Source organism: Spinacia oleracea, chromosome 6 (assembly GCF_020520425.1).
Source record: "Spinacia oleracea cultivar Varoflay chromosome 6, BTI_SOV_V1, whole genome shotgun sequence".
Classification (NCBI taxonomy): Eukaryota; Viridiplantae; Streptophyta; class Magnoliopsida; order Caryophyllales; family Amaranthaceae; genus Spinacia; species Spinacia oleracea.
Genome location: NC_079492.1, coordinates 115,184,481 through 115,204,037, shown reverse-complemented (window position 1 = coordinate 115,204,037; position 19,557 = coordinate 115,184,481). Strand labels below are relative to the sequence as shown.

Genomic DNA, 19,557 nt, shown 5'->3' with positions numbered 1-19,557 from the left:
TCCGGAATTCATTTCCGATACGAACAATATTTAATATTTCCGATTCCGGAATCAATTTCCGTTTCGAACAAATATTTAATATTTCCGTTTCCGGAATTATTTTCCGATTCCGATAATATTTCCGATTCTGACAATATTTCCGTTTCCGGCAATATTTCCGATTCCGGCAATATTTCTATTTCCGATTAATATTTTCCGATACGTACCATGTTTCCGTTTCCGGCAACATCTACGACTTGGATAATATTTATATTTCCGATACGATCCATATTTCCGTTTCCGGCAATATCATCGTTTCCGGAGTATTCATTTCTTGCCTGTGACGATCTCAGCTCCCACTGAAACCAAGATCCGTCGATTCCGAATATCCATAGATGGAGTATTTAATGCCATTAAATACTTGATCCGTTTACGTACTATTTGTGTGACCCTACGGGTTCAGTCAAGAGTAAGCTGTGGATTAATATCATTAATTCCACTTGAACTGAAGCGGCCTCTAGCTAGGCATTCAGCTCACTTGATCTCACTGAATTATTAACTTGTTATTAATACTGAACCGCATTTATTAGACTTATCATTGAATGCATACTTGGACCAAGGGAATTATTTCCTTCACGAGACAACTCATATTGTATCTTGTTTGTGGTGACATCTGCATGATGGTCCGTGACGTCTAGTCCGAAACCTGTCACGTATTCGAAAACGAGGCCAAACGGTTAGAGTTGAATATTATAAATATTAGTGCCTATTTTCGATGTCATCAAGCGTTGGTGTCGTTGTTGTCACGATATGCATCATCTAGGTTGAATTCGACCACTCAGACGCGTCACTTCTAGCGATGACAGCTGCTGATGTTGACACCTGATCTAGCGACGACATGTACCCTGACGTCATTCCATATCCCATCGACCAACGAGCCTGGCGACGACACCTGACCCGTCGACGACACCTGACCCGTCGACGACGCCTGACCGTCGACGACACCTGACCCGTCGACGACACCTGACCGGTCGACGACACCTGACCCGTCAAGGACACCAGACCGTCGACTACGCCTGACCCGTCGACGACACCTGTCATGTCGACGACATGTGCCCTGACGTAGCTCCATCTCATGGTGGCGACAAAGTATGACAACAATCCATAGCCTGGCGACAACTTTATTGGTGAACCCAAGTGGGTCGGATATTGTGTTTGAGAGGATATTTGTGGATATGTGTTTGAAGATAAGTCTAGCCATCTCCCCACAGACGGCGCCAAACTGTTTATGCCAAATTTCGTATGGACGACCTTTGGTTGGGACATAGACGACTAGATTAAATATAGCAAATAAATGACAGGAAATAAAGGGCAGAAAATAAAGAGAGACGAGACAAGAGATGGTGACGCGGAAAACCCGAAAGGGATAAAAACCGCAGGTGGCCATTAGTCCACCAATCTACTATGTTGCTGGCATAAAAAGCCCATTGAATATAAGTACAACGGATATCCGCATATATGTAAATGTGTATCTTGCAGTAATACATACGTATAATGTAATTAATATAGGAAATATGAGAAGAAGATCTAGATGGATTACGGATCATTAGGGATATCTAATATGTTCACGGCAATAGGTTAGATCATCGGATAAGATGTATTTAACAAAGATAAATAATAATGGATCATCGGAGTAGGTGATGCAATAGTGGTGATACATGGCGTAAGGCCTTGGTAGTGTGAGAAAGATAGACTACTGAGAAACTGAGAGTGAATGGGTTTAATAGAAAGAGAGGCAATGAATAAAAAATAGTAGTTGGATATATTTTTGTGGCATCATTAGTGGAATGAGGTAATATGATGAGATCCGAAATAGGAAGTTCCCAATTATCGTAGAAGGTTGGTCTTTATATACGACTTTGGTGCGGCATTTGTTGAGGGAGTTGTGCTAGTAGTGCTCCTTGAATTGCTCAACTGATTCCTTGATCTCCTCCAACCGTTTGCTTGATCTTTGCTAACCTCTTTGACCTTGCCCAACAAGTCTTCCATGACTCAGCCATAACGCTCCTCAAACATAGGAACAGACCGCGACATGTACGGTACGAAACGATCCATAACATTATTTATATTGCCCTTCTCTGGTCGAGAAACGGAGTACATACGAGTGAACACGATTGAGTGTCACAAGGTGTCACATGTTTTTTTTTTGGTGCGAATGAGCCACAAGGCGGGGATGAGAATCGATCACAGAATCACCTGGAATCGAGATGGAAGCTTTAACCAACTGAGTTATCCATCACTCTCACAAAATCATACATGTGGTCACACGATTATGCTAAATTTATTAGATGTAGACCTGTCAAAAGTCGACCCGACCCGAAAAACGACCCGAGCCCGACCCGAAAATACTGGGTCTTGAACAAGATTTTGTGACCCGTAACCCGATTTTATCCGAACCCGAGTAACCCGAAAAGTAATGGGTCAAAACCCGACCGAACCCATTTTGGACCCGAGTACCAATTGAAAAGCATTGTATTTATAGTAATAAATGAGGTTATGAGAAAATTTAAGCATAATAAACACATTGTTTTTACTATTGTTGTGTGTAATATGATTTTAATTTGAATTATACGCCATTGCTTGAAGTTGACTAAATATAAACTTGTGTAGGAAAATTTGTAAATTTGTGCCCATATTTTGTATATTTATCACCTAAATTAATGAAAATATAATGCGCGTTTTAAATGCTCTCAACCCGTTGGGTCAACCCGAACCCGAAAGTTCTGGGTCTTGAACAAGCATTTGTAAACCCGAACCCGAAAGTGACCGACCCGATTCAACCCGAACCCGAAAATAATTTTTTACAACCCGACCCGACCGACCCGTTTGACATGTCTAATTAGATGTTCGTAATTTCGAAGTTTTCCAGCCTATCAAATTTCTAATTCAATGTAGAAATAATACGATGTAATTTTCTTTTGATAAAGCAAGGCATGACGCACTTACGCCCCCTTGTTAATTTGTTATGATTTTACTAGTCTTATATGCACGTTATGCGTGTGAGATTATATAAAACTAAAAATTGCGTTATGACAACTAATCACACTAAATAATATGCTAGAAAAATTGTTTGAAAAATTCATATAAAGAAAAATTAGATATAATCTCTAGTTAAAAGCATTTACATAGTTAAACAATGTAATGTACATATTATATGACGAAAAATCAAAATTGTAGTACTAAAGTAAAGAAACTTAACATATAAATAGTGTGTTTCACTTCTTCTTTTCTCCCAATGTACTTGGTTTTTTTGAAATAAAATTAATTCATTAATAAAAAGTCATACCACATCTACAAAAGAAATCTGAATCTATCAAATACATAACAAATCGAATAAAATAAAACTCGTTTTCTGCTCAAGTACTCCCAATGTACTTGGTTAATCACATGTTTTCTGCTCAATTGACTTTCAACATATAACTAACATTATAGGATTATTCTGAATTCAAATCTTCAATTGTTGGAGGTAGCACCCATTAAAAAGCTTTGTTTTTGAAGATTTGAGAGTAATTTTTCTTTGACCCGATTGCGTCCTAAGCTGCATAAACGTAGAAATTTTCTTTAATTTAAATACACACAGTAGGGCTGAAACCTGTTAAGGTACTAATTTTAATTATATCAGTAGCCAAACAACCTAATATATGTGAGCAATGTCATGTAGTATTACCACTTTTTGTCAAACATGATAAGTCAAATAAAAAACCTATAAAAAACTCTACAACTACAAAATTTCAAATTTATCTAAAAATGCCAATAATATATCTCAAAATAAAAAATAGTACGAAAATAACCCACCATTTTTTAATTAGGACGTCTTGAACATCAAATACAAAAATAAAAATCACACAAATTGAATAATAATGATTAATTTCTTAAAATTAAACCTATTTTCTGAAAAAAGAGAAATTGTGATTAATTATTTGTGGAGACCACCATTAACCGAATGAAAAGTATTTCTTCATTCATTGCATAAACTCCAGATTATCCAACGACCTCCCTTTTATGAGTTTGTTAACTTTTATAAGCTGAATTCAACATCCCAAACAAATAAATTAACCAAAGAAAATTAGTACATGAGCAATAGAATAAATCAGAAAACAAAACAAAATTAATTGAAGAGAACCTTAGTAATCTTAAGCTTATTGAAGACATCTTGAAGAACCTTATGTAATTTTGGATCATATCGTACTCGTTCTTCACCTAGAAATTGACCTTGCGCATCAGCACCGTACCCAAGTGGCGGCGTCCATCAATTGAACTTGTAGTGTAAGTGGTAAGGGTGAACTTGTGGTCACTCTGATAATCCTTGCACATAAGATCTACAATAACAACAAACAAAAACCCATCAAAAACACAAAATCAACCCATTAATTATACCCAAAAAAATCAAGAACAATAACTTTGAAATTCGATCAACAGAAAACATGGTAAAAAAGAAATGAACCTCTAGCTCTTTTGCCGATGTCGGAGTAAAGTCTGGGACCCTTCACCACAGGATAAACTTGTTGAAGATGTAATCAACAACTACGATGTTCTTAGCAATTCACGAATTTGTTGAAGAATTTTAGAAAAATTAGTAAGAAATTGTGAGAAATATGATAGAAATTAGGGGAAATTGAGGGGAAAATATAGGAATCACCGTGGTTTATGAAGAGAGAAAATGAAAGGGTTGAATGAACGCATCGCCTATTTTCTTTGTTAGAATATTTTGTATATTATGTAAATTAGATAATTACTAGTATAGTACCCGTGCGATGCACGATTTATGATATGAATATTAAATTTGCATATCTAAACTTTTACTAAACTATAGCTATAGAAAATTGTCATCAGAATAGAGCTTATAGATAATCTTTTTATTAAAGAAAATTATGGATAGATCTGTTACTTCCCCGTTCATTGTCTTATTTATTTAACAAATTCAAAAAAATTAAATAATAGTACATAGATAAATTTATGTTCTTCCCCTTTCATAACCCATGTCAAACATAAATTTATTCTCACTCGCTCTTTACTTCGATAGTCATATCCAGTTAATACTCCCCTACCATCTACATCATTACCCGATCATTTAACACTCACTCCCACCATATACCTTATAGAGATAACTTCGAAGTAGGCTGGTCGTCGCTCAACACTTATACCTGCCTAAAATTCTCATCCCCATGCTCGTCTCCACGATAAGTATGATACGCATCCCCGCCTCGCGGGCGGAAAATAAAATTAACCCCGCTTCATCACATGTACGTGTATCCACACCCGCCTCAAACCAAGCCTTACAGGGCTGGACCATACATTTTTTTTGATAAGAGAGTTTTGAATTTTAAAACTCTTTTGATAAGAGAGTTTTGAATTTTAAAACTCTAAAAGTATTTGACAATTTGGTTGTCTAATTAATTATACTCCAGGCACATTAATTATAGCTTATAGATAATTTCCTAATTAAAATTAATGATGGATACATTTTTTATAGCCTCATTCGGTGTGTTATTTATTAAAATAAGAAAACAAATAAGGGCACATAGACAAAATTATTTTGCTCCTGATTCATCACATGTGTCAAACGTAGCCCGAGACGGTTGGCCCCGACATTAATTTCGGGTAAGAGAGTTTTGAATTTTAAAACTCTATCCTATAGTATTTGACAATTTGGGTGTCTGATTAGAATATACTTTGGACACATATAGCTTATAGATATTCTCCTGATTAAAACTAATGATAGATAAATTTGTTATAGCCTTATTTAGTGTCTTATCTATTAAAAAAAACAAATAAGGGTACATACACAAAATTGTTTCCTCCCCATTCATCACTTATGTTAAACTTATTTCCTTCATTCAGCTAGTCATGACTTTGGGGATGGTCGGGGTCTCCATACTCTTACTCGTCTAAAATTCTCATCCATATTCCCGTCACTCACGAATCACGATAGGAAAGATACTCAACCCTCCCAATCTCCTTATTAACGGGTAAAAAATAATACTCACCCCCGTTCTATCACCGACCCGTGTATCCACACTCGCCTCAAACCCACCCATGGACTACCATTTTTTTTTTTTTTTTGGTCGAGATTTTTTAATTAAATTCTTTTGTAGAGTCTTCTATAATTCCAGTGTCTTATTAGAATAATTGAGTAAATGGACAAAACATTATAATATGTACTCTCTCCGTCCAAATTTAATCGTTGCAATAGTCTTTTCACGGAGTTTTACGTGAAGTTATTGTAAGCTTATATATTATAATTTAATTGAAAAATAGGTACGTTGGGAGATAGTGGAATTTTTATAGAATCAAGTACAAGAGAGGCAAATCAGAGAGCTACATAGCTGCACATCGATTTTCGTTATCCAAAATTGTGCGCGAAGATTTATAATTAGATTACAATGTAAAATAAAGGCAAATATATTACCCATCAAATGATCAAAGACAAAGAAACTAATAATATAAAATAAAACTATAAAACCCTTAAAAGATTATGGAAGTATTAAATAAAAGGATAAGTAGAAATTATAAATTCGAAAAAGAAAAAATACAAAGTTATTAAACAATTTTTTTTCTTTCAATAAAGCATATTTTACACAACCTTGAAAAATACTACTTCGAATATTAAAGCAAAGGTAAATATTCGTTATACATATCCCAGTCAATATAAGACACATTTTTAAATAAAAGTTGACATTACATACAATTAGTCATTAGTAAATTTAAGTTAAATATTTTAATGCATGCTAAATGGGTGTTAAAATATTTTAAATAAAATATTTTAGACAACATTGTTAAAATATTTTTTTATGTTAAACAAATTATTGTCATATTGTAAATATTGTGATATTGAAGTAGATTCTTAGTATAATGTTTTTAGTCAATGATCTTGATGTGTACACAATATATTTCAACAATTAGCCATTATCGATCAACTATTAGCATTTTTTAATATTAGAACTCCGAAATAATGCATTTCTCATCAATTAGCCATTATCGATCAACTATTAGCATTTTTGTCGAAATAATCTCATACCCCATTCCAATACCCCTCATTATTAGTATATTATGAGTAAGAATCCATATAAACCGAAGTCAAGCCGTATATAAGAGATTAAGGTTGATGAATCATTAGCGATGTCGAAGATCATAATTTTGAATAAAGCATAATATTTAACACAAGTTGGGGACAGATGTCCAACATGTGGCAACATCAACACGGCTAAGTAATACTTGAACAAATTATTCTCTCTTACTTGGATAATAAATTATACTCGTATGTTATTAAATTTAACTAAATAGGAATTTTGAATAACACGTAGAAGTTCGTACTATACTTAGGTGTAAAAGAATAATACTTCGTAATAAATATCATCAATCTTCGCATACGAAACTTTTTGCGATGAGATTAAATACACATGAGTAAGAAAAATTAAAAATAATAATAAAAGGTAGTATATACTTCGTATATGATTAAGCAAAATGAATGCCAAAGAACTACTAATAATGAATATATGCTACGCAGTAATAGATTATTTTTCCAGAGAATGATCCTTTCCAACAATAGAAAAGAGATAGATATAAAATATAGATTTACATATTCATTATAAATATATAGAAAATTTTCTATATAAGTTAGTAAAATTATTGATGGATATTTAATTCTTTATAGATTTTTCCATATTAGTAATGGTTACAATAAAATTCATTAAGTTAAGTATGACATAAACATTATCTATTAAAGAAAATTTGTAATTATTAATCCAACATTTGCCCGATTTTCTTTAATTAAGCCTACCTATGCGATATTTCTAAATAATCCAACCTTTATGACCCAACTACTATTATTAAGCCTGGATGACCGGTTACCTGCTACAAAGTCAAGGAAAATTTGTAATTATTAATCCAACCTTTGCCCGATTTTCTTTAATTAAGCCTACCTATGCGATATTTCTAAATAATCCAACCTTTATGACCCAACTACTATTATTAAGCCTGGATGGCCGGTTACCTGCTACAAAGTCAAGAAAAATTTGTAATTATTAATTCATTTTATATTAAAAGAGAGGCAAATCAATGAGTGACATTTGTCATCACCACATTAATTTCCTCTCTTTTAATATATTATATAGATGTCAATGCATATTATGATCTTGTATATTAGGTAATGTGTAGAAAATTCACTTAAAGTATGTCGTATATTATGCTAATTAAGGCCTAAAGATCAGCAACATATCATGCTTGAAATTTGTATGTATATTAATGGAATAATAAAGGAAAATATTCCTACATTCTTGAATTGCTGTTGTTTCCCTTGTTGTGGGCATTATTGATTTCACTTTTAACTTTTTAACTTTTTTTTGCATTTTAAAGTTAGTCTTAATATAGGTTAGTAGGGGTAACTTAGTCTATTCATAGGGGGATACGAAAAGTGATGTTACGAAAAAGCCCCTCACCTCTTGGCTTATATAATAGAGATTTGCTTTAATTGGCAAGTACGTAGTAAGAGACTAAGAAAATGAAATACAATATTGATTAGAAGTAATTGTGGATTCAACTATGTTACCATATCTTTGTTTAGAGCAAATCTCATCGATCATTGAAATCCAAGTAATGATTTGAAACTCAATAGGTCTTGCACGCACAAGGTGTACAATAAATTTATTGTACACCAAGATAACTTTAACCTTTTTTTTTTTATAACTTTAACCTAATTTTGATTAACTTTTATATTAGTAAAAAAAATTAATAGATAAATATTTTGAAAGGTTAAATGATTGATTTTATACATTATTGAAGAAATAAGTTTTACTAAAATGAAAAAATTTATTACTTAAAAATAGATAACTTTTACATATATAAGCTTAACTTTTAAGCATTTTGTGTTAACTTTTACTTCGGTGTACAATATTTATTGTACACCCATTGTAAATAAGAATTTGTGTTTGAAACTTGTTGGGGATAACCTTTTTATGTCTAATTCTAAAGCTAATTTTGACAAGTATAAAATGGTGTTTTAGGATAATCCTAAATTCTTAAAGGAGGGTAATTTTGAAATAAAAATTATTGAGCTTCTTACAACTACAATCGTAACTTCGTAAGGATCAACTAGGTCGTTGGGGTGTGCAACAGTCCATAGTCATGCAATTGGGCCAATTGGGCCAACAATGTAAAAAGAAGTTGATTATAAAGTTTAATGAATCCAAAAGTTGGTAGTCGAGGTAAAGCCATAACAATGTCCAGAAACTTGATTAAGTGATCAATTATGATAAACCAAATATGAAGAGCACAAGGATATCCATCTATCTTACTGCATTGATCCTTTGCCTAATAAGCCTTATGCCTGCTGCAGCAGACGAGTTCAGAGTGCCCGGCTAGCCGCCTATCCTCCTCTGTCATCATAGCAGTTCAGAGTATATATATTCTATTAATTTGTATTATACATGCTGTAAGTGTGTAACATTTACGGAGTACTCTACTATTTAGGTATTACAGATATACAGTCATTACAGTATAGTGAGAGTGTTACAGAGCCAGGAATAAGTGGAACACTCTCCGCATCAGGTAGACTAAACCCACCAAAAAATATGTTTAAATTTCACAGCCACGTCTAACTTGGTAATGTGTGCAGTAATTCTTAATATGCGCGGCCAAATAACAGCAACGTAACTGAAAAGTGTTTGGTAGATTCTCAAGTATATTTTAGCTAGCTACTTGGTATATTCTCTAGCATATGCAAATAAAAAGGATGCATGTTAATTGTCAGCAGATGAATAAACACTGTTGTAAGTTGTAACTCAAAAAAAAAAAAGGAGTCATAGAGCTTAATAATGATAATGCAGAAAGTATCCGAATCTTAGCACCAGGTATTGATGTTTGATGTTGAAGGAATGATTGCTTGACATGCCTTTGTTTCTTTCTCCGTATTTTAGATTTGTTGCGCAGGTGCAGAGCAAATGACTCCTTGTAGCTATGTGAGATGCAAGGATTCAACTCGCTTTATCCCAGGTACACTTGTTTTCTTCAACCAGCTAAATGATTTATTCTTAGTTACACTTACATTACACTTGTTTGGCTGACTGCTGTTTGAATTTGATGATTTTACTCCATACTCCATACTCCATACTCCATACATAGTAGGTGTTGCAGTTCAAGCACAGGCTTTCAGGCATGCGCTTTGTAGCCACACGCAGCTGAAATCAGGCCAGACAGATTCATCTCTCTGTTCAAGATGCCTTTCATTCTAAATATCAGTATCAAATTATCAATGTTCACCACTTGTAAAATTTCTGGTTTCTTTTACCATCTTAAAGCTTTATTGCTAGGTGTTGTGGGGTAAACTTCATTTTGTAGCTCATAAAACTCAAGTTTCCTACACAAGAAAATACAAGGGAGGGAAGGGGGAGCCAATACAACTGTAATTACAAGTGAAACACATCACATATCTGTAATTTCTGCATGACGCAGAAATCTAATTTCATAACAGTAGTCAGCCAACCCCTCACGCCTCACGCCTATGATGGTTGATGATTAATCATTATAACAGTAGTCCGCCAATCTATGCTTCATTGCCATCCCAAATATCCGCACAGACAAATATACCAATTAAAACGACAATGCTGTTAAACAGTTTTACTCCATCGGCACTGATTGAACCATCTTCAGAGAAAGCACTCATAGCCAACTTTGTCGAAATCAATATCAATCCATCTCATGTATCTAGATCGAAATCAGGCATTCGCACTATCAATTTCAACGCACCCTCCCCAACAACTTACAGACAAACCTGATAACACAGTAAACACCCCACAAAACTGATAACAGACTACCTCAATGTCCCTAACCATCTTTTATGAGATTAATACACACACCTTTATTCAACCAAACCCCAAAACAAATTACGAATCCATAATGAGTCACTGGTCATTGGTCACTACTTCATCATATCCTTGTAGAATAATCACAAATAATCCGAATATTTTGTCACATTTCCTAACAGAAGTATTCCTAGTCTTTTAGTGATGTCATACAGTTTCATACTTCCTAAAATGGTGAGGACAATAAAAAATGCGACAACCAACTAAAAAATAACACAGAGTAGGCATCAAAATTGAAAAATGAACACAACAAAAGTCAAAAATGGATCAACATGTCACTATTATGCATGTAGTACTAGTACAAAACACACAACATGACTCATTATCAAATAACTCATCCTCTTGAAAGTGACAACTCTAATCCACCTTACTTTTTTATATTTTTTTTTTGTAAATGTGCAAACATAAACTATCAACCAAACACAGTTTCCATCAATAATAGCACCAAATAGAATTGCACCTTTAAGATGCCACATTTATCAAACCACCAAATCTATCTTCCATTATTATATAAATAAATACCATCAAAACAAACTTTATAGACGGACTTCCTGCTAAAATGCTAGTAATTCAAAATAAACGTTCAGGAATTTTAACATATTCTAGCATTTTAGCCGAAAATCGGTAAACATTATAATACTCCGTATAAAGTTTTTGTCAAAAAAATATGTCCAATTTTTTTCCTTTTTTTCTCCATTTATGTCATCATCATCTTTACACTACATGGATAACAAAAACACAACCAAATCCAAACAAAAAGAAAAATGTCAAATATATCTCGGACCTAATTAAGGCCCTAATGGGCCTAAACATTACCCATTCTAAAAACCAAAAAAATAAAATAAAAAAATAAAAAAGGAAAGATGGACCTGTCTATCAATCAGCAGCCATTAAAATCGGACGGCGGAAAGGAGGTGAAGAACAATCAAGACATCGAATCAGACCGTTCTCATTGCACGCCGAACAAGTACGAAACCCAATTTTTTCCGAGAAGATTTTATGGCTACCGCTACACTCGGCGCAGAGGATAAACCTGTACCCACCACACGTATGGCACGTACCGGGCTTTTTTGGGGGTATTCCGGAAACGAGCTTTTTGAGTTCACCGATCTCATGAAGATATTTAACCTCATCCGCCCCACCTACGTATCTCCCACCAATGAAAACCCTCGGCAAGGCCAGCTGCTCGGTGGGTTTTAATCCGAGAAGTTCCCGGAGCTCCGACATGAAACTCGAATCCATCGCTAAGTCTCTCTCATCTATAACCACCTGGAAACCTTGTAGTATCGACATAACCGCCCGGCAAGCCTGAAATGTGGGCCGGACTATCCGGAGACTAGTGTAGTAAACCACGATTCGGGCATCAGGGGAGGGTATTTTGGGGCTGGTTTCTGTTAATGAGCCGGGCGTTGCTCTTGTGGGGGTATTCTCGGGTTTTGGTGGGTTGGATCTGCTGGCCCATTGTTGAAGGAGCGAGTTGGCGGTTCGGACTCGGTGGAAAACGGCGCGGCAGGTTCGAGGTTGGGTTGGAACAGAAGGTTGCCGTTTGAGGGTGGTGTTCGTAGTATTGGGAGAAGAAGAAATGGGGAAATCGAGGTCGAAATTGCAGAGATTTTCGATGTCTTTAAACGACGAACATCGGAAATTGGAGGATTGGAATTTGTGTTTAGGTGTATCGGAAATCTTCTGCGATGATTTCCCCCACGATGGCCACATTGACCCGACCCGGGAAATCCAGAAAATTAATCAGCGCATCTGGTTGAGGTTGAGGTTGAGGTTGAGGAGGGAGAAAAACGGTGCAGTGCAATTGGTTCTGTAATGGGGAAGTAACGTAGAGAGAGAAGAAGGGGTGCAAGAATGACAGAGAGGGAATTTGAGAAAAAAAAGGCTAATTACTAATTAGGTTTGGGGGTGGTTAAGTTGGTTGTATTGGGGAAACTTTTTTTGTATTGCTTTTTTATGTCAATTTTTGTAAGGGCAAAAGGGGATTTTAAAGGAAGGCTTGAATAAATAGGCGAAAGTATATTTATATGCTATCCCATTCCTAAATAACGATGGTTTTTTTTTTTTTCAATTTCCTTTTACTCCGTGGTATTTATTTTGTGAAATTGAAATTATTAATATTATTTTATTTTTAAGGTAAGAAGAAGTTAGTGAACCAACATATATTACATGTTAGCCATCCTGATTACGTAAGTTTTCGCTTGAGTCACTTTCAACCATTGCGCATTTGATGAAGCTCGACCTTTTAAACTCCAAGTCACAAGATGAGTTCTCCACCAACTCATGTTGGTTGTGAAATCAAAATGTTAGGCATAATGTATAATGTAAAAAATATCATATGTGTATGTTAAATACGAAACTTTGAATTATGAAAACGAAATACAGAAACTAGATTAGGACGAGTTAATCTCTATCCTTAGGATAATATTAGCCCCCACTATATTGCTGATGGAATTCAAAACTAATCTAGTGATCTACCCTTAGGATTCCCTAATCAAGAACGGATTACAGCAAATTAAACCATTCTCCATGAACAAGTATTTTTGAAGAAACTGACATTGTGATAAATATGAAGGAAAACGTAATTAACATAATCAATGTGCATTAGATTAAATAGGAAACCATATGGCAGTTACTAATAACCGCCCTTTTGTTATTATCCTATTTAAAATAAATAATTAATTAATATCGAAATATTAATTAACTAGTAACCGCAAAAAGATTAACGTTAATTATGTCATTAATAACCGTGCGCGTGCTAAGTGCTAGTGCTAAGTCTTGATTAGTAATATATAGCTATATTACCAACCCAATACTAGCACACCAAAGCCCAATGCTCCATTTGACCCAACAACTTAACCCACCACATATTTAATATACTATGCACATGGGTCTATTTAAAGACATCACAAACTTCATATTTCTTCCATGTGGGAGAATACTCCCACACTCACAAATAGAAGACTATTATCTAACAGTGTATCCTTCATGATGAGATTTTCTAGATCTATATGTTTGAAGTAGCCATCTTTAATAATGTTATTTGAGATAGTATGAGGTGGTGAAGAACAAGACTATGGTCTTGAAATTTTATTTTCATACTAATACATGTCCTTTCCATGTTTGTATTTTTTTTTACGACTTTAAATACAAAAAGTAATAAAGAAACTATAAAAACATCAAAATAAAACCAAACTAATCTGCCTCTAAAGGATGTTGCGATGTGCGAATTTCTAGTTGAACTATGACTTGTGTCAAGTTATGGGCTTGTTAGACTTTGTCACGATCAATCTTGGGGATCACACATATGCTGAAACTCTTACATTTTTGGCGAATACTTGAAAGCGTCAATTCATGTTGAATTTTCCGGGGTCCCTGGGTTCCTCAAGTTAGTAACAAGATTAGCAAAGTCTGGAAATGCAAATTGTATCAATATAACGAGATAACACCCATTTCATTCCTCGTAAACAAGCTTTTGCCTCTACATGCGTCGTTGAGCTAGAAATTTCCGAAGCATTACCTTCCATTACTCCATTCACCGCTTATGTAACGCATAAAGACCAACCCAGCCCAACACGATGATTCCCTTTTGTTCACGTTGCATCCACTTGTAGATGGTAGACTATAACACCATTCTTAATTAATGTTACCAATATAAACTCTAAGAAACCCGGAGAGTAAGTTGACACCATTGATGGGGTGTGGATAAATTCATACTGTTAATCTAAACTATATACTTATAACTTTGTATTGCGCCATTGCATCATCCACATGAGATAACACTACAAGAATTATAGTATCATGTCCCTTGAACACCTTGTTGTTCCTGGAGATCCAAAGAGCCCAAAGAGTACTGAGAAAATAGGGTGTATCTACCCTAGTCGATCATATGAGCTTATAAAGGGTCGTATATGTTAGACAATCCATTCTTGGAGGGAAATATTCTCATCGAAGGTAGAGTAGATTCACAAATATCCACACATCCAAACCTGTTTTGCTGGTGAACACCGATGAAAAACATGATGAGCATCCTCATCATGTATACTGCAAGTGAGGCATACCGCCTTTATTTCCATTATGGCTTCATCGTGGGACTCTGAAGCATGATTTTCCAAATGACAAGTTTTCACTTGGGAAGGATGTTGAGAGACCATAACATTTTAAAGAACTCTTGGGTTGGTTGCTGATTAATCAAATTTCCTTGTTCGGATTCTGAAGATACAAATAGTCAGATTTAACAGAGTAATTTTCATGCCTTTTCTATGCTATTGTTGTAAATACAAGTTTTTTTTAAAAGAAAATAGTATAATGATCACGCCATTTTTCAATTGAGAAGATTGTGTTCCTCCGTTTTTTTTATTGCTACAAAGTAATTTAGAAAGACCATCAATAATTTGGTCATCCTTTTAACTAATAAACAAACATTAAATCAACGAAGTATTCATCATTCTTCAAAGAAATGAGAATTTGCAAAATTAGAGTATCTTTACGATTTTATTTTCAATCTTATACACCATTAAAAAAGTAGATTTTCTTTTAGTTGTGAATGTGGTTGTCACATTAAGTATAGCTATTGAGTCCAGAGGTAGAATACGTCCTAAACGTAGCTATATTTAGAGGGGGGGGGGGGGGGGGGGGGGGACGGAAATTTGTTTGTATATGTATGAAGTAGGGGATAATAGGTCATGCCTAGTGTCAATTCAACATGCCTTGGGGTTATTTAGGCCCAACCCTCTAGATAGATGTCGTGATTGAAACGAGAGTAACAAGCCTACATGTTATCGATTGTGTTGTGCTTGCATGTCCAAGGCCCTGTTCAGTTCACCTTATTTCATTACCTTATTACTTATTTCAGATTTAATCAGATCAGACTAGAAAAAATAAGTTTAGTTCTGATCAGATCAGATCATATTATTATTATTATTATTATTATTATTATTATTATTATTTATTATTATTATTATTATTATTATTATTATTATTACTATTATTGCTTTTAATAAGAAAAATGTTGTTGTCTAGATTTGAACCGATATGTCTATATAAAAAACGGTATGATCAGATCATGTCCAAATCACAACTGATTTGTACATATTATGTTCAGACCATAACCGATTTGTACTGACAATTACACACAATGTGAAGATCAGATTCGATATGTCCAGATCAGAACTAACTTGTACATATTATGTTCAGATCAAAACCGATCTATATAGATCATGTCTAGAGTATTGATATGTCCAGATTATAACCGGCATGATCAAATTATGTCCATATCATAACCAATATGTATAGATCATGCCTAGATCAGAACCGGTATGTGCATACCAGAATCGATTGGCAGAGATCATGTTCTGATCTGAACCGATATATCCATATCGAAACTGATCTGTACAGATCATGTTCAGATCAAAACCGATATATCCAGATCAGAAATGATATGTATAGATCATGTCTAGATTTGTAAATATCATGTCCAGATTAGAACAGATCTATACAGATCATGTCCAGATCAGAACCGACCTGTGCAATTCATGTCTAGATCAGAACCAATATGTCCAAATCTAAACTGGTATAATCAGAATTGGTATGATTGGTATGTGCAGATCATGTCTAGATCAGAACTGGTCTGTACAATTCATGTCCATATCAGAACCGATCAGTACAGATCATGCCCAAATCTGAACTGATTTGTCCAGATTAGAACTGGGATTGGTATGTGCGGATCATGTCCAGGTCAGAACCTTCATGTCCAGATCAGGTCCGGTATGTGCAGATCATGTCCGGATCATAATCGATTTGTACAGCTCATGTCTAGATTAGAACCGATCTGTACAGATTATATCTATATCTGGACCAATCTGTCCAAATCAGAACTCATACGTCCAGATCAGAACCGGTGTGTCCAAATAATGTCAAAGTCAGAACCATTATGTCCTTGTCAAAACCGGTATGTCCATATCATGTCCAAATTAGACCGATATATTCACACCATGTCCAAGTCTATTTAATACATGGAATAGTTGAATAATGTAAAGTCAAATAAATAATTTGTAATTATAACAATATTATAAATTTGAATAAAATTTATTTTATATATATGTAAATCATTTAACGTTAATAATTTTAGTTTTTGTTATTTAAATCTAAATTAAGAAAAATTAGATCAGATCAAATAAAAAAAAGAAGTTTAGATCAGATCAGATAATGAAAAATAAGGTGAATTAAACAGGCCTAAGCCTTATGTTAGCATGATTCGTAGCAGTTAGGACGTGATGAAACTAACTTGTCTTTCTTGTCTAAAAAACATACAACCCGCACATATACATACGTGCTTTTTCGTCTTGAGCCGTAATCGATGGTCCTCAGTGGCATGTCAACATGGCAATATGCCAATATGCCATTCACCTGCCCAGTGCCCAAGGCCATCGATCTTTAGTTTGGAGGGGAGAGATGGTCATTTGGCAGAGCCGCAGAGGCAGTTTTAGACTAGTTAGTTACCAAAATTTTGTAGTTTTTTTTTTTTTTTTTCTATTACGAGAAGTTTCCACCGCCTTCGACGAGTAGACTAATCTCTCACGGGAGTTTGCATAGGTACCTCGATAGGCAACATCCCTCCCAGTTGAGATTTTTTCCATTCCCAAGGCTTGAACCCGAGGCCTTGGTTAAGGAGCAAGAGGCCCTTAACCACTCATACCAACCTCAATTGGTGCCTAAATTTTGTAGTTAGTTCTAACTTCTAACCAAGCTCGTGATTAGTTGATTAATTAATCAATTTAATATGATTAAAGATCTTAGAAAATGAAGTGATTAATTAGCTAAAAGTAGATTGGACTGGGTCAAATCTTTGATGTGCTCCTCTCCTCGTGCCTCGTGGGAGCCATCTCATCTATGTATTAACTACACGTGGATCTCTGTTTAGATAGATATACCTATATCCATTAATTAATCTAAATAATAATCATGTCCATGCACCTCCATAATTATGTCATCTTCATTAAATTTTAATGTGTTCCTTTTCTTTTATGAAGAGGAAACCCAAAAGGCTAAAATCTTGCATGTGGAGTGGTGTACAATACTACGGACTTGATATGTATCTTGAAATACATATCAGATATTGGTCTCTTCGCCCTCGTACAATGTATAAGTATAACCTCTTATTGAACTTGTTTTTTTTATTAATTTATTTAAGAGTCATGTTAAGATGAGAGTTTATGTACCATAGCCCATAGGTCATACGTTTACATATTCCTATCTTATTTGTAATTTGTATTGCCTTTATAATTCATTTGTAAAATAAAAAAAGCTTTTCATATTACGAGTTTATAATCAAAACTGATGTTCAATTTAACCATTAGTACAAGTTTATATCTAGTATTGTCCCAAAAATTTAGTGCCTAATAACATTTTCATATTTTATTAATCGCCTTGTCAAACTAAATCGCCAATTTAAATATAGAAACTATATTTTGGTCTAGTAGTTACTCACTTACTCCGTATATTGAATAAGCAAGGGGAGGGAAGGCTTCTTATAAATGTACTTTTAATTTTACCCGTTTTCACTTAAACTTTTACGTGAATGATTTGATTTTCACATCATTTAACTATTCCTTGTGATGAATAAATTGATTATAGGATGAAATTTGACATAGTTCAACACATTCTAAAGTATTTTTCTTCGTAAAACTTTCAAAATTTCAATTTTAAATGTCGGTTAAAAAATGTATAGATTTTGTTTTAAAAATGCATTATATTACTCCCCCGTATTTATTTAAGGGATACACTTGTTTTTTCCGGCCGTATTTATTTAAGAGATACACTTGCTATTTTTAGTAACTTATTAACCCCATCATCTAATTAAATAATCTATCTACACTCCACCACCACCTCTCACCCCCTAAAATGACATGGTCCCCACTGTTTTACTCATGAAAATATCTACTCAATCCCACTTGTTTTATTACTTTATTTCATTCAATTGTTCTTTTTAATACCCGTGTCCGACCAAGTGTATCTCTTAAATAAATACGGAGGGAGTATCACTCTTAACATAATGGTGGTACAAATCGTACAATATAATGCACTTGTCCTTCTAATCGGATTAGGGCCCTTAGCAGAAAAGATGTTTTTTTAAAGTCATATGGTATTTCAGTGGAGATTTCACTCCTAATCTTGAGTTTGGAAGATAACATTTTTCACCATTCGATCAAAACTAACTTGGTTCGCCCGTATATTAATTACTAGAAAAGGTAAATAATCCGTATCAAGTGGAGTACCGTAATAATTAGTGTGCGTGTGGGGGTCGGTACTAGGCATAAAAGGGGGGAGTATGTGGGCATGTGGTGTAACTTGAAAACTTAAAAAAGGGAAAATGGGCCAAAGTGGGTTGGGTGGGTTCTGAAAAGGGTGAAAATGGCAGAAGAAAGAGTAATTCACATGCATATTCACTTCTTCTGGTCCCTCCATTTTTCATGATTTCAGTTTTCAAATCAAGATGATAATAAGTTCCTCTCTTCTTCAACTTCTCATTCTTGATTTCCTTCACTGCTAGTGCTTAACTGCTTATGCAGTGATGTGTGAGATTACCTTCTACAAATAGAGATGACAACCTTTTCCTAAGTAATTTTTTAATAAATTAGACACGCATGTAAGGGTG

The 19,557-nt window shown here is 34.5% G+C and overlaps 1 protein-coding gene and 1 long non-coding RNA gene across 2 annotated transcripts; both read right to left on the bottom strand.

Annotated features, from left to right (window-relative positions):
* Positions 1-3,123: 3,123 nt before the first annotated feature.
* LOC110776210 (uncharacterized) lies at positions 3,124-4,755 on the bottom strand. The gene is made up of 3 exons (XR_002530060.2): positions 4,484-4,755; positions 4,163-4,358; positions 3,124-3,577 (listed from the first exon to the last, which is right to left on the bottom strand). It is a non-coding gene; the product is annotated as an uncharacterized lncRNA (long non-coding RNA).
* A 6,751-nt stretch (positions 4,756-11,506) lies between these two features.
* Positions 11,507-12,874, bottom strand: LOC110776213 (uncharacterized protein At5g39865). The gene has a single exon (XM_021980766.2). The coding sequence runs from the start codon at positions 12,612-12,614 to the stop codon at positions 11,775-11,777; it is 840 nt and encodes a 279-aa protein (XP_021836458.1). The 5' UTR covers positions 12,615-12,874; the 3' UTR covers positions 11,507-11,774.
* Between the last annotated feature and the right edge of the window lie 6,683 nt (positions 12,875-19,557).